The sequence below is a fragment of the Lutra lutra genome, chromosome 12 (assembly GCF_902655055.1).
Source record: "Lutra lutra chromosome 12, mLutLut1.2, whole genome shotgun sequence".
In the NCBI taxonomy this organism is placed as follows: domain Eukaryota; kingdom Metazoa; phylum Chordata; class Mammalia; order Carnivora; family Mustelidae; genus Lutra; species Lutra lutra.
Window position 1 is genome coordinate 47568792 of NC_062289.1, and position 20639 is coordinate 47589430.

The window sequence follows — 20639 nt, forward strand, 5'->3', positions numbered from 1 at the left end:
GACAGGCAGACAGAATGGCAGTCAGAGGCAGAGGGAGAAGCAGGCTCCCTGATGAGCAAGGAGCCCAATGCGGGACTCGATCCCAGGACGCTGGGATCATGACCTGAGCCGAAGGCAGCTGCTTAACCAACTGAGCCACCCAGGCGCCCCTGTTCATTCATTTTTTATAGACTCGACTTACAAGTGGAGTCATAGCATATTTGTCTTTCTCAGTCTGACTTATTTCACTTACCAATACCCTCTAGGTCCACCCATGTTGTCGCAAATGGCACGATTGCATCCTTTTTTATGGCTATGTAATACTCCATGCACGTGTGTGCGCGCACTTGTGTGCGTGTGTGTGTGTGACATCTTCCTTATCCATTCATCTGTTGATGGATGCTTACATTGCTTTCATGTCTTGACTGTGAAGAACACTGCAGTAAACATAATGCTACATCTTTTCAAATTAGTGTTTTTATTTTCCCTGGATAAATGCCCAATAGTGGAATTATTGGATCACTTGGTATTCCTATTTTTAATTTTTTGAGCTACCTCCTTAATGTTTTCCACAGTGGCTGTACCAATTTACATTACTACCAACAGTGAGTGCACGGGGGTTCCCTTTTCTCCACATCTTCACCAACACTTATTTCTTCTTTATTTTAGCTGTTCCAACAGTTGTGAGAAGATACCTCATTGTGACTTCAATTTGCATTTCCCTGATGATGAGTGATATTGAGCATCTTTTCATGTGTCTGTTGGCCACCTCTTCAATTGTGTGTTTTTATCTAGTCTGACAATTCTGCCTTTTGGTTTAGTGTTTAGTCTATGCACACCTAATTAGTAATTTGTGATTTACATCCTTGATTTTGTATTTGTTTTCTATAGGTCTCAGGTTTTTTGTTCTTTTGTTCCTCCTTTACTACCTTCTTTTGTGTTACACAAATATTCTTTAGTGTAAAATTTTAATTTCTCTGGATATTAAAGTTTTTAAGCAGCTTTGCACTCTTTGCACTCTTTATCTGCTAAATTTAACAGTACAGGCCCACTGACAGTCCATTTCTATTATCCACATTTTTCTCCTTATGGGTGTTTGGTTTCTTTGAATGTCTAACAAGTTTTTATTTACAACTGGACATTTTTTTATAATGCATTTAGCAATTCAATTCTGACTTGTCTGCTTTCTTTTTTTCTTTTTTTTATTAATTTGTCTGGTCTTCATCTATGAAATCTGGAATATACCAGCCCTGCTGATAGCTCTCCTCTTTTTTAAAAAATTGTTTTAATGTTCTAGCATGGTTTCTGTTAGACTATGTCCCCTTAAAATTCATGTGTTGAAATCCTGTCCCCTCAATGTGATGGTATTAGGAGTTGGGGGTGGTTGAGGGATGAGAATAGCCTACTGTTTCAAGGCTAATGATGGCTGATGAGCTCCCCTGATATCCTAGTTCTGTTGAATATGCCCTTTTTTATTTTATTTTTTATTTTTTATAAACATATAATTTTATCCCCGGGGTACAGGTCTGCGAATCGCCAGGTTTACATACTTCACAGCACTCACCATGGCACATACCCTCCCCAATGTCCATAACCCCATCCCCCTTCTCCCAATCCCCCTCCCCCCAGCAACCCTCAGTTTGTTTTTGTGAGATTAAGAGTCACTTATGGTTTGTCTCCCTCCCAATCCGATCTTGTTTCATTTATTCTTCTCCTACCCCCTTAACCCCCCATGTTGCATCTCCACTTCCTCATATCAGGGAGATCATATGATAGTTATCTTTCTCCGATTGACTTATTTCGCTAAGCATGATACCCTCTAGTTCCATCCACGTTGTCGCAAATGGCAAGATTTCATTTCCTTTGATGGCTGCGTAGTATTCCATTGTGTATATATACCACATCTTCTTTACCCATTCATCTGTTGATGGACATCTAGGTTCTTTCCATTGTTTGGCTATTGTAGACATTGCTGCTATAAACATTCGGGTGCACGTGCTCCTTTGGATCACTTTGAATATACCTTTCAATTTGTTGTTTGTCTTTATTGAACACCCAGCACCATGGAATGATTAGTTTTGTTCAGTTTTACACTTCTTTTTCAGAATGACAGTTCTCTGATCTCTTCACAGCACCCTAGACAAAAATTGCTTTACCCCTTTTCCTGATTTTTTTTCCACTTATTTGAATGATTTGAACTCTGTGAACTATGTATGATATAGGGTTTATTTGATTACTGACCATAGTTTAATATCCCTAAAGATTATTTTAAAATCCTATACTAAGATATATGTGTATTTATCGCAAGTCAGTAAATTTATTATATTATTTCACACTTACCATTCTGAGATTTAACTGATTGTGTAAATTACCATGAATGAATCTTGTATGTGCTTAATAAGCATGTTGGATTTAGTGTGTTTTACACCATTACAGTCTATCTACTCACATGTTGATACTTGTGAACCAGATACAGAGTCTTGCTAAAGCTAAAAAACCTGTATCTTTTATGGTAAAAAATAAAAGTAGTGGGTAAATTGTTATACTTTATGGGATTGCAGAAATGAACTGCAGATGGCTTAATTTGCCTGATCCTTACACGAACTACTTGCTCTTTCCCTTCATAGCCCTTCCCTACTCGTTTTTGTTCTGTGTAAGCAAGTTCTCTGGACCATGGGGATGAGATGGCATTCTTGACTGTGCAGCTCTGATGCTGTCTCCATAAATTCTTTCCTGACTTGCTGCAGCTAGAAGAAAGCTATGCTTTTCCAGATTTCCTGAGCATATTACATCATTTTCTTTTATCTTCTACCTTGTAGTTACTGTCATTCATGTCTTTACTACTAGATTGTGTTAATCTTGCTTTCAAGGAATTAACACATGTCAGTTTTTGTATTTTTGACCAGCATACGACACGTCTTTCTGCCAGTCTCTGAATACCTATATCAGACCAGCTCATTTGTCTGTACTTGGTTCTTCACATATTTGTCCATTTCTGCTGGATTCTTGAACTTCAAGCATGAGACTATGCTAAATTAGGCTTTAGTTTGATGTGAGCATTATCATATATATCCTATTATCTCTTGTATTAGAAAATTTAGCTGAAGCTAAATTGGTACCTCACACAGGAAACTTTAAAAATTTGTGTGTTTAATATTTAAGTGTGATTGAATTTTGCAGAAAGTTTAATTTTCTAATTGTGCTCATGAAAAGAATTCAGTTCTCTTGTTCGGGTGTGATCCTTAACATGAATATAATTTAAAATATGGTCGTGAGATTCTGTGATTTAATAACTAGAATGAGTTGAAAAAGGATTTGGTTAAAGCACTTTACATTCTTGTTCTTTGGAATACAAATCTTCCAAAATTTTGTGAGGGACCTCCAGGCTTTTCTTGGTAATTAGTGACCCCTAGTGTTAGTTAATTAAAATTAACATACCAGAATTTTAAGATATACTTAGCATTTTTTCTTTTAAGTTTTTACGTCTTTTATGATCATTATAAAACAGGGATACGATCAGTACAGTAAATAATTGGATTGTGGTACTGACCTTTTTGTTGATTACTGTTTTCTAGCAGAACTGAGAATATACTTAAAATGAATGCTTCCTATGTTGTGTGCCTCAGAAATTGTGTATTTATCACCTGGCATATAGAGGATACATATAAACCTGAGGTTTATGTAAGTTTATCTATCTTGTTCCTTAAATTACCATCTCTCATGCTTATGTATTAAATGCCTGCTCTGTATCAGGCACTCCAAAAATGACCTGACATGTGTTGTTTCACTTATTTATTTATTTATTTATTTATTTTTAAAGTTTTTTTTTTTTTTAAAGATTTTGTTTATTTATTCAACAGAGATCACAAGTAGGCAGAGTGGCAGGCAGAGAGAGAGGAGGAAGCAGGCTCCCCTCTGAGCAGAGAGCCCTATATGGGGCTCGATCCCAGGACCCTGGGACCATGACCTGAGCCAAAGGCAGAGGCTTTAACCCACTGAGCCACCCAGGCGCCCCTGTGTTGTTTCATTTAATAGAAAATGACTACCCTGAAATATAGGCAGAAACATTGCCATTTCTTACAATTCGGGCTTCCCAGGAAGCCAGCTGGGCTGGAGAAGAGTGTGCAACAGGTTAATTGCAGTGCTGTGGGATCACACTTGTGGGAAGGCAGGAGGCTAGTTGGAGTGGGTAGAGGCTGAAGTTGAGTTATGATGCACTCTCGAGGGGATACCTGAGTCAACAGGGGGGAGCTCTGCCAAAGAGGTGACCTTCAGAGCTGTCCCGGTTTGCAGTGAGATAGCTCAACCCGGGTGATGGTCAGTCAGCAGGTACAGGCTGCCCTGGGAAGGGACGTGAACTTGTGTGAGGCAGCCCTTGTCAGCTGAGGCGATCCCTGGAATGACTAAAGGTAGTGGCTGCCTCCTGGGCACTCCCACCATCTAGGGTACTAAGTCCTTTATTCCTCAGGGCAGGGCTGGACTGTGCAGCACAGCTTCGACCACAGCCCACCCTCTATTCTGTTCACATTTGCTTCTTCATGGGCTTCTGGGTGCAACCCCTTCAGGTTCCAGTGGGCCTCTCCCTCTAGGACAAACTTAGAGGAAGAAGAATAGTGGGACAGACTATAACCCCTGTTGCTGTAGTTGACCTTTGGGCCACCAATGAATCCTCATCTCCCCTCCTCTACTGTTCATTCTGTTTACACCCTCCTCTTGGCTAGCACTTCCTGTCTTCATGGCTTATCCAGTGCTGTGACTCAGGCCCTCATCACTGGAGATCTGAGAAGGCCATGCTCTTTCTAAGCTTGGGGTTTTCACACTGGTTAATTTATTGTCAAATTGGATGAGGGAATACTGAGAGACACCTAAGTGTACCATTTGCATGCCAGATATGTTCCTCCATGTCCCCCTTGTGTGTAGTCTTACTTTCTTCTGATCAAGTTTAGTTACCTCTGCTGAAAGGGTAACTCTTCTTGCCTCTCCTTTAATAGGGAGCTGAGTCTTCAGACACCCTTTCTCATCTCCTGGCATATGGATCAGAGCAATATTCTTAGGTGTGGATTACACTGCTCCAGAACCTGAAGAAGCTGGTCAGGAATTGTGCTTCCTTCTGTTTCTGGAAGTGCAAGATGGAATAATTTGTTCTTTTCTTTGGAGACAATGTCCTGGCATTACCCAGATCACTGAACCTTTAAAAAGTTACTAACATGGTAACTTTTTTTTACCTGAATTCTTCCTAAGATTTATTTTCTACTCCCTGGAGCATTATGTCTTACCAAGGCTTTCAACGTTCTAGTCTTTGCTTACTCATCTGGTTCTATTAACATGATGTCATTGGTAAAGTAGACCAGTGTGATGGTCTGCTGGATGGCCAAATGGCACTGTAATGTAATGTACTGTACTGTAATGTAGTGTACTGTAAATGTGCACTTTGTCCATGAGAATACAAACTAGTTTTGGTCTTTTTTCCTAATTGGAAAGGAGAAGAATTCCTTTGTCAGATTAGTTGATGTGTTCCATGTCCTCAGGTAATATTGACTTGCCCTAGCAAACGTAGCTTGTTTTGCAGAGTGGTGATCATAAGGGCTGTTTGAATTTATGAAAGTCCACTATCAGCTTCCACATTCTGTCTGGTTTTTGCAGTGTTAGACTGGTGAATTAAATGGAAATATGATAGGGACCATCAGCTTTACACTCTGAGGTTTTCTGTTTGTTTTTAAAGTAGGCTCCATGCCCAGTGAGGAGCCCAGTGTAGGGCTTGCGCTCATGACCCTGAGATTAAGGCCTGAGCTGAGATCAGGATTCAGACATTTTAACTAGCTGAGCCACCCAGGTGCCTCTGCATTTTGAGGTTTTTAAAGATGACACTGATTTCTGCCATTCCAACCCATATGGGATATTAGTTTTGATTTTTTTTCTTGGCCAGGGATGGGGGAGGGCAGTTTTGGCCCTTCCATTTGGCCCTTACCCTATAGACCAAGGAAGCCGCATGAAACTTTGCCAACAGCTAAGTGTGTCTATTCTAATTATGTATTCATGGACTGGGGGTGGGTGGTGGGTGACTACTGGATGTGATTGTGGACCCAGTGCATGCACTGTGAGCCAGACCTGGGCCAGGGTTTCATTATCTCGCTCTCACATAAGCCCCCTTTCTAAGTGAGGAGCCAGATGACACTTTAGGTCTCTTGGCATCAGTGTCAACTTGAACCTTATACCTAACAATTCCTGAAATGTTTGGATATTCACCTTTCCCCAGTGTAGTTACTTGAGTAAATTGTCATTTGTCCTTTTGGAAATAGTCTAGGGAATTCATGGCTATGTACATTTGGTTTGCTGTTGCAAAATCTTTCCTTCCAGAATATGGTCTCTCCTTTAATAGTTTTCAGTCCAAAATTGATTCAGGTGCAGAAACTGGACCAGGTGTCATGACTTCTTCAACAACTGTCTTCAGCTTTGGACCATTCATCACTGACTTTTTTGATGATCTGAATTGAGTTTTCACTTAGATGGTTCCTAGCAGCGTATACAAAACAGTGGCCCCCTATAGGTGTCAAAATGCCAGAAATGCCATTGCAGAGAGTAGAAGGTTTTAAATGAACAGCTTGCTAGATTGGACATAGTAGATAAGATCATACTGGATGATTTTGTGCCTGGCAGGGCCTAGAGGATACATCATTTACCAAAGTGGGAAGAAATGACTGGTAGAAAAGGCACCCAGCATCACCGAGAACCTTTTTTTTTTTTAATTAAATTAACATATAATGTGTTATTTGCTTCAGGGACCGAGAACTTTACTGAGTATTATCCTCTGAGGTCTACAGCTGCCATTAGGAAATGATATTGCAGACCTGGTTCACTAATGGCAGTGGGATATGCTGGGAATATAAGTCATAGGAGCCTGAAACATTAAAGGCCTGGAGGTGGCACCTAAACATCAGAAGCCAGGTGGATGCAATTAGAGTGATGAGCAGTGAGTTCAGAGTGGCAAGGTTGGAAGGACTGGCCTGCAGAGAGTTCCGGAAATGGCTAACAACATGGCATTCCTGAGGGCAAATTACCTGGGCACATGGTAACAGATACTACTTTTGTCATTTTTATATGTGTATGTGCATGTGTATGTAGTTTTTTTTTCTCGTTTTTGCTGGATTGAGAAGCTACTGCATCATACAAATTCTTTAGTAGCTTAATACACATTTGTTAGGCTGACATCATTCCACAGCTACTGGTGCTCAGTTCTGTTTCTTCTTTTTTCTGTCCCATTTCTCTCCCTCTCTTCACTTTTTCCTCTTAGGTCAATAGAGATTAGCCAAATATTGTCTTTAAGTTTATTGATCTTTCCTGACCAGTGCCCTGATGTATACTGATACAATTGAAGGCATTCCTTATTTCTGTTACTGTGATTTTTATTTCTAGCATTTTCCTTTATGTATGTAGTCCACCTTTTCCACTAGACCTTTTGATGTAATAATCATAGTTATTTTGAGTTTCCTATCTGATCATTTCAACATCTTGGTCATTTCTGTGTCATTCTGTTGATCACTTTGTCTCTTGATAGTGGATCGTTCTGTGAGCGTGTGTGTGTGTCTGATAGTTTTTTATGGAATGTTAAAGAGTGTGTATAAGCTAATAGAGACAGAGGTAAATAGTATTGGGTCTAGAAATGGGCCTACCTCTTAGTGTGGGAGGTTGATTCAGTCTAGAGTAGATCTAAGCTTCGGTGTTGTTGCCATGGTTACCTTCAATGCACCACTGGCTTCAAATTTCTATTTTGAAATTCAATATTGCCTTTGCGTAAGTTGCAGGCTGATTTTTCTGAAGGGTTTTTGTTCGTTTTTGTTTTGTTTTTGATGTTCCTTTTGATGTTCACCCTAAGCTTTCGGCCTTCCTAGTGTGCCCTGTGCCTCGGAGAGTGTTTCTCTCCATGCTGTTGCTTCTCCCCCATTAATGGACTGCTCTTGCTTGTTCTCAGCACTTGCAAGTCTTGGGGTAGGAGGAGGGGACAGAGTGAGTTGCATTGTCCTGGTCCAGCCTGCATTTTAGGTCTTGTGTCCCTGCTTAAGGGACAGGGGTTTTTTAGATCGTGTTTCATCAGTGATCCTGCTTCTCCTGTAACAGTAGACCTTTCATGGCATGGATCCTTGATTGCTTCCTGTCCCTCTCCTTGGGTGAAAGGATCTTCACTGTGCCTTCTGGATGAAAGATTTGCTGCCCTCCTCACAGCAGTGTTATTCTTATTAACATAAGGCAGAAAGGCTTGCTTGGGGGTTTTACGCCTTTTCTGCAGCAGTGGCAGCCCCTTACTCTGGGCCTGCGCCACTGAGGGTAAGGCTTTCTCCGGTCACCTGCGTGAACCTCCATCTTACCCTCCACGTTTTTTTGGTTTGTTTGTTTTTTGTTTTTAAAGCACCAGGAGGAGTGTGCAGGAGGGTGTGAGTTTCCCTTACATGTGTGGTTCACAGAGGTTCTGTGTTCTCACGCCAGTGTTTCCGCCTGTAGCAATTCGTTAAAAATTTCAGCTGAATTCTGTTACCTGCTTGTCTGGCAGTCCCTGTCTTATTGCTATACCTGCCATAGGTGAGCCAGTGCTTATTTCGGGGCAGTTTCCTTAGATTTTACCGCAGGCATATCTCAAAGATACTGGGGGCTTGTTTCCAGGCAACTTCAATAAAGCAAATATCACAAAAAAAGTTAAGTCACATGAATTTTTTGGTATCCCAGTGCATATAAAATTTACATTTACACTGTAGTCAATTAAGTGTGCAATAGCATTATATCTAACAAAACAGTGTATATGCTTTAATTAAAAATACTTTATTGCTTAAAAAATGCTAACCGTGGGGCGCCTGGGTGGCTCAGTGGGGTAAGCTGCTGCCTTCGGCTCAGGTCATGATCTCAGGGTCCTGGGATCAAGTCCCACATCGGGCTCTCTGCTCAGCAGGGAGCCTGCTTCCCTCTCTCTCTCTGCCTGCCTCTCTGCTCGTGATCTCTGCCTGTCAGATAAATAAATAAAATCTTTAAAAAAAAAAATGCTAACCGTCATTTTAATGAGTCCTCATCTTTTTGCTGGTGGTGGTTCTTACGTCCATGATGATGGTGGTTGCTGGAGGTTGGGATGGCTGTGGCAGTTTCTTAAAATACAACAGAATGAATTTTCCCACACAGATGAAGTCTTCCTTTCACGAACCATTTCTCTGTAGGATGTGATGCTGTTTGGTTATGTTTTACCCACAGTAGAATTTCTTTCAAAATTAGAGCCAATCCTCTCAAACGCTGCCATCATCGACTGTCATCAACTAAGTTTATGTGCTATTCTAGACCTTTTGTTCTTATTTCAACAATCTTTACAGCATCTTCCCCAGGAGTAGGTTCCATCTCAATAAACTACTCTTTGCTCTTCCATAAGAGGCAACTCTTCATCTCTGAATATTCTACCATGAACTTGCAGCCTTGCACCCACATCTTCAGGCTCCACTTCTAATGCTGCTTCTCTTGCTGTTTCCAGCACATACACAGTGACTTCCTCCACAGAAGTCTGGAGCCCCTCAGAGTCACCCATGAGGGTTGGAATGAACTTCTTCCAAACTTAAATTACAGTTGTTAGTATTTTGGCTTCTTCTGAATCACAGATGTTCTTAGTGGCCTCTAGAATGGTGAATCCTTTCCAGGTTTTCAACTTAACTCTACTCAGATCCACCAAAGGAATCACTGTAGCAGCTATGGCCTTATGAAATGTATTTTTTAAGTCCCAAGACTTGAAAGTTGAAATTATTCCTTGATCCCTGGGCTGAATGGATGTTGTGTTTGCAGGCATGAGAACAACCTCAATTTCACTGTACATCGTCATCAAACCTCTTGGGCAACCAGGTGCCTTGTCAATGAGCAGTAATATTTTGAAAGGAATCTTTTTTTTTTTTTCCCCTGAGCTGTGGATCTCAACCGTGGGTTTAAAATATTTAGTCAACCGTTTGTAAACAAACGTGGTGTCATCTAGGCTTTGGTGTTCCATTTGTAGAGCACAGGTAGAGCAGACTTAGCATAATTCTTCAGGGCCCTAGAATTGTCAGAATGGTCAATGAACATTGGCTTCCACTCAAAGTCCCCAGCTGCAGTAGCCGCTAACAAGAGAGGTAGCCTGTCCCTTGAAGCTTTGAAGCTGGGCAATGACTTCTCTTTCTAGCTGTGAAAGTCTAGATGGCATCTTCTTCCAAAATAAGACCATTTCATCTAGATTAGAAATCCGTTTTTCAGTGTAACCACCCTCGTTATTGATCTTAGCTGGAGCTTCTGGGTCACTTGAGCTTCTCTAACAGCACATGCTGCTTCACCTTCACTGTGATGTCATGGAGGCGGCTTCTTGTCTTAAACCTCACCATTCACCGTCCACCAGCTTCAGACTTCTCTCCTGCAGCTTCCTCACCTCTCTCAGCCTTCCCAGAACTGAAGAGAGTTTGGATTAGGCTTTGGCTTAAGGGAATCAAGGCTTTGGTTTGGTCTTCTATCCAGACCAGTCAAACTTTCTCCATCCCAGCAATAAGGCTTTCACTTTCTTATCATTGTGTGTTCATTGGAGTAACACTTTTAATTTCTTTCAAGAACTTTCCTTATTCTCACAACTTGGCTGTTTGGCCCAAGAGCATAGCCTGTCTCAGCTGTGGCCTTGCCTTCCTCGCTAAATTTAATCATTTCTGACTTTTGATTTAAAGTGAGAGAAGTGTGACTCTTCCTTTCACTTGAATGAACATTTGGAGGTCGTTGTAGAGTTACTAATTGGCATAAATTCAGTATTGTGTCTCTGGGACTAGGGAGACCCCTGGAGAGAAAGATGGGGAATGGCTGGTCACTGGAGCAGTCAGAGCACACACAACATTTATTGATAAGTTTGCTGTTTTCTGTGGGCATGGTTCATGGTGCCCCAAAACTGATCACAGATCATTATAGCAAATAAAAAAAATCATTAAAATGTTTGAAATAAGATAAGAATAAGCAAAATGTAACACAAATATAAAGTAAGCTAATGCTGTTTGGAAAAATGGTTCCGATGGACTTGTTGGATGCAGGATTGCCATGAACCTTCAATTTGTTTTAAAAGATCTGCAAAGCCCAATAAAATGTGGTATGCCTATAGTTAGGTGCTATGCCATCTCAGTTCTCTGGGTTAAGGCAAAGTAATCATTTTATAGATTATCTGTTTTTACCTCTTTTTTTTTTTTTTTTAATTAGAGGGGTGTGATAGCCTTTCCAGTTTTCTAAATCCACATGGAATGTGCAAGTCCCAGTTAATTTATGAAACAGGCTTTTCTTGTGGCAACTTCAGAGACTGGGGTACCTAAGTGTTCCGTTGTGTTGATTAACTGCTACATGTAACTACTTACATGTAGCAGTTAATGTTTAGCACATCTTAACAATCTTTAAGGGGCGCCTGGGTGGCTCAGGTAGTTGAGCATCTGACTCATGGTTTTGGCTCGGGTCGTGATCTCCTGGTGGTGGGATTGAGCCCCACTCAGTGTGGCTCAGCATGGAGTCTGCTTGAGATTCTCTCCCTCTCTGCCCCTCCTACTTGTGCTCATGTGCTCATGCTCTCTCTCTCTCAAATCTTTTTTAAAAGGCAAAAAAAAAAAAAAATCTTTAAGACTTTACTTTGAATTGCTTCTCTAAAAAAACAATCTGCATGTGGCTCTGCATTTCTATTCAGTTTTATCTTTTTGGAATTCCAGGTGACCAGTTAAAAGACCTTCGTGATTGATTCTCTAATTCTTTTATCTTTTTTTCACCTATGTTCCCTCTTAGGTATCTCTGCTTGACCCCCCATTTTTTGAAAGATCTCTTCAAATCCATCTTCCAGTGTTTCTATTGAATATTTAGTTTGCTGTTAATTTTTAAGAGTCCTTTATTTTTCTCTGAATGTTCCTTTTTGAAACCTTTATTTCTTGCCTATCAAGGAAATACATTTTTCCGAGGATCTTCTAGTTCTTTTTTAAGGTTTTCTTTGTTTTTGTCTCAAGTTTTTTTCCATTCTGTCTTGATCTTTGTCCTTTGTGCCGATCAGATCTCAAATCTCGGGTTGTAATTGGCTATCAATTTATGTCTAAGAATGACATTTCTCAAAACTTGTAGAGGTTCAGCAAGCATGAGTAAGACTTGCTGACTTGTGGGCTTTATTGTAGGGTGAATTTTGTTGAATTTGTGGTGTGTTTTTGTACCTTTTTCATGATGTTTTTATATAAGTGTATGTATACAGCACTTACCTCTGTGCTTCAGATTTTCCATCTTTAAAAAGAGGTGTTATAATAGTACCTACCATATAGGATCTTTGTGAAAATTTAAATGAGTTAATAAAAGTAAAACTTTTGGAACCGTGGTACATAGTCAATGTTAAATATTGGGTATTAAGTCTTTAATTTGTTTAGAAATAATTATTTTTTAAAACATCAAATCTAGGGGCACCTGTGTGGCTTAGTGGGTTAAGCCTCTGCCTTTGGCTCAGGTCGTGATCTCATGGTCCTGGGATCAAGCCCCGCATCGGGCTCTCTGCACAGTGGGGAGCCTGCTTTCCCGCCTATCTCTGCCTGCTTCTCTGCCTACTTGTGATCTCTGTCTGTTGAATAAATAAGAATCTTTAAAAAAATAAAAAATAAAATCAAATCTAGCCTTAAATTTGCTCTAAGTTTATTATGATCTTAGGAAATCATGCATCATTTTTTCAGATGTACTTCTGTTGATATTTTTCAGTAAAAATTTGGATTTTGGATCCACCTGGATGGCTCAGTCAGGTAAAATGGCTGTCTTTGGCTCAGGTTATGATCCTGGGGCCCTGGCATGGAGCCCCACGTCAGGTTCCCTGCTCAGAAACTGCTTCTCCCACTCCCTTTACCTGCTGCTCTGCCAGCTTGTGCTATCTCTCTGTCAAATAAATGAATAAAATCGTCTTTAAAAATTTAGATTTTTGGGACTACTTTGTTTATTTGCCTAAGTTTGGGAAATTGTGTTTCCACATGTATGAATATTGGATAATTAAAACTTATCCTTTTAAGTCACTAGTTTTTAAAAAGAAAATAGAACCTTTTTTTTTTTAATTGAGGTAGAATTGGGGCACCTAGCTGACTTAGTTGGTGGAGCATGTGACTCTTAATCTTGGGGCTGTGAGTTTGAGTCCTATGTCGGCTGTGGAGATTACCTAAAATCTTTAAAACAGTGAGGTATAATTGATTTGTAACATTAGTTTAGGTGTACAGCATAAGGACTCAATATCCGTATATATTGCAAAATGATCACAGTAAGTATAGTTAACATCTGTTACCATACAGTTAGATTTTTTTCTTTTAAGAACTTTTAAGATCTTTTAGCAACTTTCACATATACAGTACGGTATTAACTACAATCACTATGCTGTACATTATATCCCCATGACTTATTTACTTCATAACTGGAAGTTTGTACCTTCTGATCACCACTCATTTTTCCCATCCCTTACCCGCTGCATCTGGCAACCATCAGTCTTTCTATCTTTGAGTTTGGTTTTTCTTTTTTAGATTCTTATAAGTAAAATCATATAGTATTTGTCTTTCACTGTGACTTACTTAGCATAATGCTCTTGTGGTCCATCCATGTTGTTGCAAATGGCAATACTCCCCCCCTTTTTTTATGGCTGACTAATATTCCATTGTATATATATATACCACAGTTTCTTTATCCATTCATCCACTGATGGACATTTAGGTTGTTTCCATATCTTGGCTTTTATAAATAACGCTTCAGTGAACATAGGTGTGCTGATACCTTTTGGGGTTAGTATTTTGTTTTCTACAGATAAATACTCAGAAGTGCAATTGCCTGATCATATGGTAGTTCTATTTTTAATTTTTTGAAGAACGTCCATGTTGTTTTCTATAGCTGTACCCATTCACATTCCCACCAGCAGTATGCACAAATTTCCTTTTTTCCCACATCCTCACCAACACTTGTTATTTTGGTAATTGTCATTCTCAGAGGTGTGAGGTGATATCTCATTGTGGTTCTGATTTACATTCACTGATGATTCGTGATGTTAAACATCTTTTTGTTTATGTTGGCCATCTGAATGTCTTTAGGAAAATGTCTATTTAGAGTCTCTGCTCATTTTTTTTTTTTTTTTTTAAAGATCTCTATTTTAGAGTGCCAGCTCAAGTCAGGGGAGGGGCAGAGGGAGAGAATCTCAAGCAAACTTATGCTGAGCTTGGAACCTGATGCAGGGCTTAGTCCCACAACCCTGAAATCATAATCTGAGCTGAAACCAAGAGTTGGATGCCCAACTGACTGAGCCACCCAGGCACCCTTTCCTGCTCATCTTTTAATTGGATTATTTGTTTTTCTCCTATTGAGTTCTTTGTAGGAGTTCTTTGTGTATTTTGGATTTTTTTTAAAGAATTTTAGTTATTTGAAAGCGTGCATGCGTGCATGCAAGCAGGAGTCGGGGGGTTGAGGGGGAGGCAGAGGGAGAGAGAGAAGCAGACTCCCTGCTGAACAGGGAGCCCAATGTAGAGCTCAATCCCAGGACTCTGGGATCATGACCTGAGCCAAAGGCAGATGGTTAGCTGACTGAGCCACCCAGGGTCCCCAGTATTTTGGATATTAACCCCTTATCAGATACACAATTTACAGATATTTTCTTCCTTTAAGTAGGTTGCCTTTTTGTTTTGTTGATAGTTCCTTTTGCTGGGTAGAAGCATTTCAGTTTTGTTTTGTTTTGTTTTTTACTTTTTGTTTTTAATTTTTTGCTTTTGGGGTCAAATCTAAAAAATCATCTCCAGGACACATGTTAGGGCGATTACTGGCTTTGTTTCTTTCTAGGAGTTCTATGGCTTCCGGGTCTTAAGTTCAAAACTTTAATCCATTTAGAGTTAATTTTTGTGCATGGTGTCATATGGTGGTCCAGTCTCATTCTTTTTCATGTGACTGTCGGCTGTCCAGTTTTCCCAGAATCATTTGAAGAGACTGTCCTTTAGCCATTGTATGTTCATGGCTCCTTTGTTGTAAATTTACCGTACATGCAATGCATATTTTTGATAGCTATATTTGAAGTTTTTTAACACTTCTCCCTGCTTTCTCTAATACAGTGTATCAACATAGTGGAGGCCCCCTCCCCACTCCCAACCCCTCCAAAAATATTCTGGTATTTTCCTTAGAGTTGTATTAAAATTACAACTCATTGAATTAGTTTTCTTGAACTTCTCCTAAATCCTTAGAGTTCAATGAGCATAATTTATAGAAAGTATTTCTTTTTTTCTAACTTTGAAATCTGAAGCCTGCATTGAGATTGCTTTACAAGAAATAAAATTTTCATGTAGAATTTGTTAAAAGTAGATTGTTTTTTAGAGAGGGAAGGGATGGGAGGGGCATAGGAGAGGAAGAGTTGGGGGGGAGAGAGAGAATCCCAAGCAGGCTCCGTGTCCAGCACAGAGCCTGACACAAGACTTGACCTCACAACCCTGAGATCATGACCTGAGCTGAAAGCAGGAGTCGGACGCTTAACCAACTGAGCTACCCAGGCTCTTCTGAAGTAGATTAATTTTATAGAGAAAGAAAGCTTTAAAAATCAATGTGAGAATGGTCATAGCATCATTATTCATAATAGCCCAAAGGTGGATGCAACCCAAATGTTCATTCACTCATGAGTGGTTAAAATGTGGTACAGTGGGAGTGTCATTCAGTGGTACGAAGGAACGAGTACTGCTACATGGTGAAACACAAAGGAATCCTGGAAACGTGCTGAGTGAAAGGAGCCAGACACAAAAGTCTGCCACATAATGGATAATTCTACTCATAGAAATATTCAGAATAGGCAAATCCATAGAGACAGAAGATAGATTAGCAGGTTGCCAGAGATGTAGGGAAAAGAGGATTGGGGAGAGATTAATGGGTAAGATTTCTTTTTGAGGTGACAAAATATTCTGAAGTTAGTTGTTGATGATTGTACACATCACTGTGACTATACTACCAGCCACAGAACTGTGCACTTTAATTTAAAAGGGTAAAATTTATGGTATGTGAATTATGTCCTAAAGCTATTACTAAAAAATAATCTGAGTATGGACATTTTCCAAGTGTTTCGTCTGTTAGATGAGGTATTAAATAGGTTGAGAAATAACCTTCCATAACTTAAATGTGCTATGAGGTACCAGACTTGAATAGCCATAATCATTTTTAAGCAACTTTGAGATTTATTTCATACACTATACAATTTACCCATCTAAAGTATTCAGTGATTCAGGTATGTTGACAGACTTCTGCAGCCATCAACATAATCAATTTTGGAACACTGTCATCATCCCAAGAAGAAACCACATACCCAGGTAACTCTCTGTTACCCCTTCTCCTTACCTCCAGGCAATTGCTGATCTGTCTTTATGGATTTGCCTATTCTGAACATCTCATACAATACATGGTCTTCTGTGACTGGCTTCTTTGACTTAGTGTAATATTTTCAAGGTTCATCCATGACATGGCATATATTAGTCCTTCATTCCTTTTTCTTGACAAATGTACCATTGTGTGGACATTTGGTCCACTCATCAGTTGATGGACATTTGGGTTGTTGCCAATTTTCAAATATTAGGAATAATGCGGCTCTGAACATTTATGTGTAAGATTTTGTTCAGGTCTCATTTCTCTTGGGTGTATACCTAGCAGTGGAATTGCTGCCTCATACAGCATCTCAGCTTGGTATTTTGCAGAGCAGTCACTGTTTTCCAAAGTGTTTGCATCATTTTACATTCCCAGTGGCCGCGTATGAAAGTTCCAGTTTCTCTACTTTGACAACACTTGTGATTGTCACCCTTCTTAATTTTAGGCATTATAATAGTTATAAAATATTATCTCATTTGGTTTTGATGTACATTTCTGTAATGCAAATGTTGAGCATCTGTTTATGTGCTTCTTGGCCTTTCTTTGGAGAAATGTGTTTTGAAGTCCTTTACCTGTTTAAAATATATACATTTTTTATTTTGAAGACTTTTATAGAGTAGCTTCAGGTTCACAGCAAAATTGAGAAGATAGAGGTTTCTTACATGTGTCCTGTCCATACACATGCACAGCCTCCCCCATTATCTGCATCTCCCACCAGAATGGTCCATTTGTCACAGCTGCGGAACCTGTATTGACACAACCACGCACACACAGTCCATAGTTCACCTTAGGTTCAATCTTGTCTGTTCTTTGGGTTGTGACAAATATCTAACAGTATGCATCTATCATTACAGCATCTTAGAGTATTTTCACTGCCCGTCTGCTCCGCCTGTTCATTGTTCTCCCTAACCCAGCCCTGGCAACTACTGATCTTTTTTTACTGTCTATAGTTTTGCCTTTTCCAGATTGTCATATAGATGGAATCGTATAGTACGTAGCCTTTTCGGATTCTTTGCCCATTTTTTACTCAGATAGTTTGGGGGGTTTTGTTGAGTTTTAGGGGTTATTTATATATTCTGGATATACATTTATCAGGTATATGACTTGTAAATATTTTCTCCTGTTCTCTGGATTGCCTTTCACTCTCTTGATACACCCTTTTGTGTACAAAGTTTTAAATTTTGATGTAGTCTTTTTCAATGTATTTCTTTTTTTGACTGCTTTTGATATCCTAGCTGAAAAATCTTTGCAGAATCCAATGTCTTGAAGCTTTGCAGAATCCAATGTCTTGAAGTTTTCCTGCTGTTTTCTTCTGTGATCTTTATTGTTTTAGATCTTACATTTGGGGTTTGGTCCATTTTGCTTTTTTGTATATGGTATAGGGTACAGATCTGATTTTTTTTTTTTTAATCCAGTTTTCCCAGCACCAATTGTTGAAATTTTCCCTTTAGAATGTTCTTGGCACCCTTGTTGAAAGTCATTTGACCATATATGTGAGAGTTTATTTCTGGAGACTCTGTTATACTCAGTTGGTCTATATGGCTGTCTTTATGCCGTTACCACAGTTTTTATTACTGTAGCTTTGAGGTAAGTTTTGAAATCAGGTAGTGTGAGATCTCCAACTTATTTTTTTCTCCTAATACTGTTTGCTCTTTAGGGTCCCTTGAGAGTCCATATGAATTGTAGAATGGGATTTTCTATTTCTGGAAAAAGCATCATGGGGATTTGATAGGTATTGCAATGAACCTATAGGTTGTTTTGGGTAGTGCTCACATCTTAAGTCTTACTGTCTGTGAGCAATGGATGTCTTCCCACTGAAGCCATTTTTAATTTCCTTCAGCCTTGTTTTATTGTTTCAGTGTACAAGTCTTTTGCCTCCATGGTTGAGTTTATTGCTAAACATTTTATTTTTCTTGATGTCATTGTAAATGGAATTATTTTTCATAGTTTTGTTTTCTGATTGTTCATTTTATCTTTGCCTTTTTAAAAATTGAGCTTTTTATTGAGTTGTAAAAGTTCTTTATTCTGGATACAAGTCCCTTATCTGATACATGATTTATAAATTCTATCATTCTGTGTGTTGTTTTACTTCACTAGGATGAAAACACTTCTCCCAAAAATGCTACCCTAAAGATGAGAGCAGATGCTAAGGTTTTATTAGAATTCACTTTATTAAAATATTAGACTTAACCATTTTTTCTGTTTTTAAATGTGGTAATATATTTTTTAGAATAACATTCAGCTGTGAATTGTATTATATAGATACTATATAACACCCTGGAAAATACGTGATGTTATTAGGTGGATTAACATAACCAACTGTCATATGAATAAAATTATGTTTAAAGAAAGCCTCAGGGGTGCCTGGGTGGCTCATTCTTAATTAAGCATTGGACTCTTGGTTTTGGCTCAGATGGTGATCTCCTGGGTTGTTAGAGTAAGCCCTGAGGTGGGCTCCACACTGAGCGGGGAGTCTGCCTGAAGGTTCTCTCCCTCTGCCCTGCCCCCCACTTGCACTTTTTCTTTCCCTCTCTAAAATGAATACATAAGGGCGCCTGGGTGGCTCAGTGGGTTAAGCCGCTGCCTTCAGCTCAGGTCGTGATCTCGGAGTCCTGGGATCGAGTCCCGCATCGGGCTCTCTGCTCAGCAGGGAGCCTGCTTCCTCCTGTCTCTCTGCCTGCCTCTCTGCCTGCTTGTGATCTCTCTCTGTCAAATAAATAAATAAAATCTTTAAAAAAAAATAAAATGAATACATAAGTCTTAAAAAGTCTCACATTTATGCATAGGAAAGTAATTAGAAAGAAATACATGAAAATGTTTATAGTGGTCATATAATGTCTAGGACAATGAGCATTTTGTTTTCTACTTTATTTTTTAGATTGTATTTAGGCGTTCCTTAGTACAAAAAAAATTTTGGAAAACATAGGAAATTTTTTTACCTAATGTAGGTATGGAACTCATGGGAAAACGTAACATGTAATGACATAGGATATCCCTTTCTGTGTATCCGTGCATCATCAACCTGACAGAATAGCACTGTGTTTCATCTTGCCCTTGTGTAGAATGAAAGCAGATGTGTCATCCCCATCCCGTCCCTGGGTGCTATACATTCCAGTAACATTAAACATCAGATCTCCAATAATCTCCTGCAAATCTGTGTTCTGCATTTCTACCGCCCTGTTAAATTGTATAAATGACCTGCATGCCAGTGATACTGGACTTGCATATGTTACCAGTTAGCTTGAGATTTCTAAAAGCATTTAACTGCTTAGAGTAAATATGAATGATACAGTTTCTTTGTTGTGGAATATCTACTTGACGAGATCGTTTGCTTCATTACAAACCATTCTTTAGGTGGTATATCCTGTCAGTCTATATCACATCAGAAGATGATCTATGTCTTAAATCAGATTTTAAAAAAAATCTAGGTCTGTTGGGGAAATTATTCTTTTTCCAACAGGCATCATAGGAATAACACTGAACGAATATATTATCTCCTGTTAATTTTAATCTTTATAATAACTTATATCTTTAGTTTAACCACATGAATCGATTTGGTAAAACAGATGATTTACTTTAAAAATCAGTTATAGAAATTGTTTGTGTTAACTGTGGGTTGACAATTATTTAGGCAACCATCAGTTATTATAGTTAGTTGAATTGTAGTACAGTCAACCCTTGAACAACACGGGTGAAGGTCACTGAGCCCCACACAGTTGAAAATTTACATGGAACTTTGGCTCCCCCAGAACTTAATTACTACTAGCCTACTGTTTACCAATAACATAAATAGTTAATACGCATTTTGTATATTACATGTATTATATACTCTACAACAAAGGAAGCTAGAGAGAAGACAGTGCTACTAAGAAAATCATAGGAGAAAATACATTTACAGTAATGTTTTTATTTAGAAAATGTGCATATAAGTGGACCTGCACTGTTCAAACCTGTGTTGTGCAAAGGTGGGCTGTACTGAGCTTACTGTAGTTGGTTACTGTATTCACCTACTGTACGTATAACTGATGTGCTTTAGATCACACATTCCTATGATACTTGTTTTTATTATAGAAGCTTGATAGTAATTAGTAATTTGGAAAAGAGTTATAATACAATAAAGTCCTAGTTTAATAATAGCTAAAAACAGTTTCTCTGTTTTTTTAGGAGTTGGTAATGCTGCTTTTAGAATATAATGCAGATGCTACTGTTGTTAATGGGAGTGGACAGACAGCAAAAGAAGTCACTTATGACAAAGAAATCAGAAACATGCTTGAAGGTAA

General features: G+C 39.0%; 1 protein-coding gene across 1 annotated transcript in view; it reads left to right on the plus strand.

Annotated features, from left to right (window-relative positions):
- Nucleotides 1-20639, plus strand: part of OSBPL1A (oxysterol binding protein like 1A) — a 237375-nt gene that overhangs the window by 39260 nt on the left and 177476 nt on the right. Inside the window, exon 5 of the mRNA XM_047696489.1 lies at nt 20524-20635. Coding sequence (XP_047552445.1) covers nt 20524-20635 — 112 coding nt within the window. The remainder of the gene's footprint in view (nt 1-20523; nt 20636-20639) is intronic.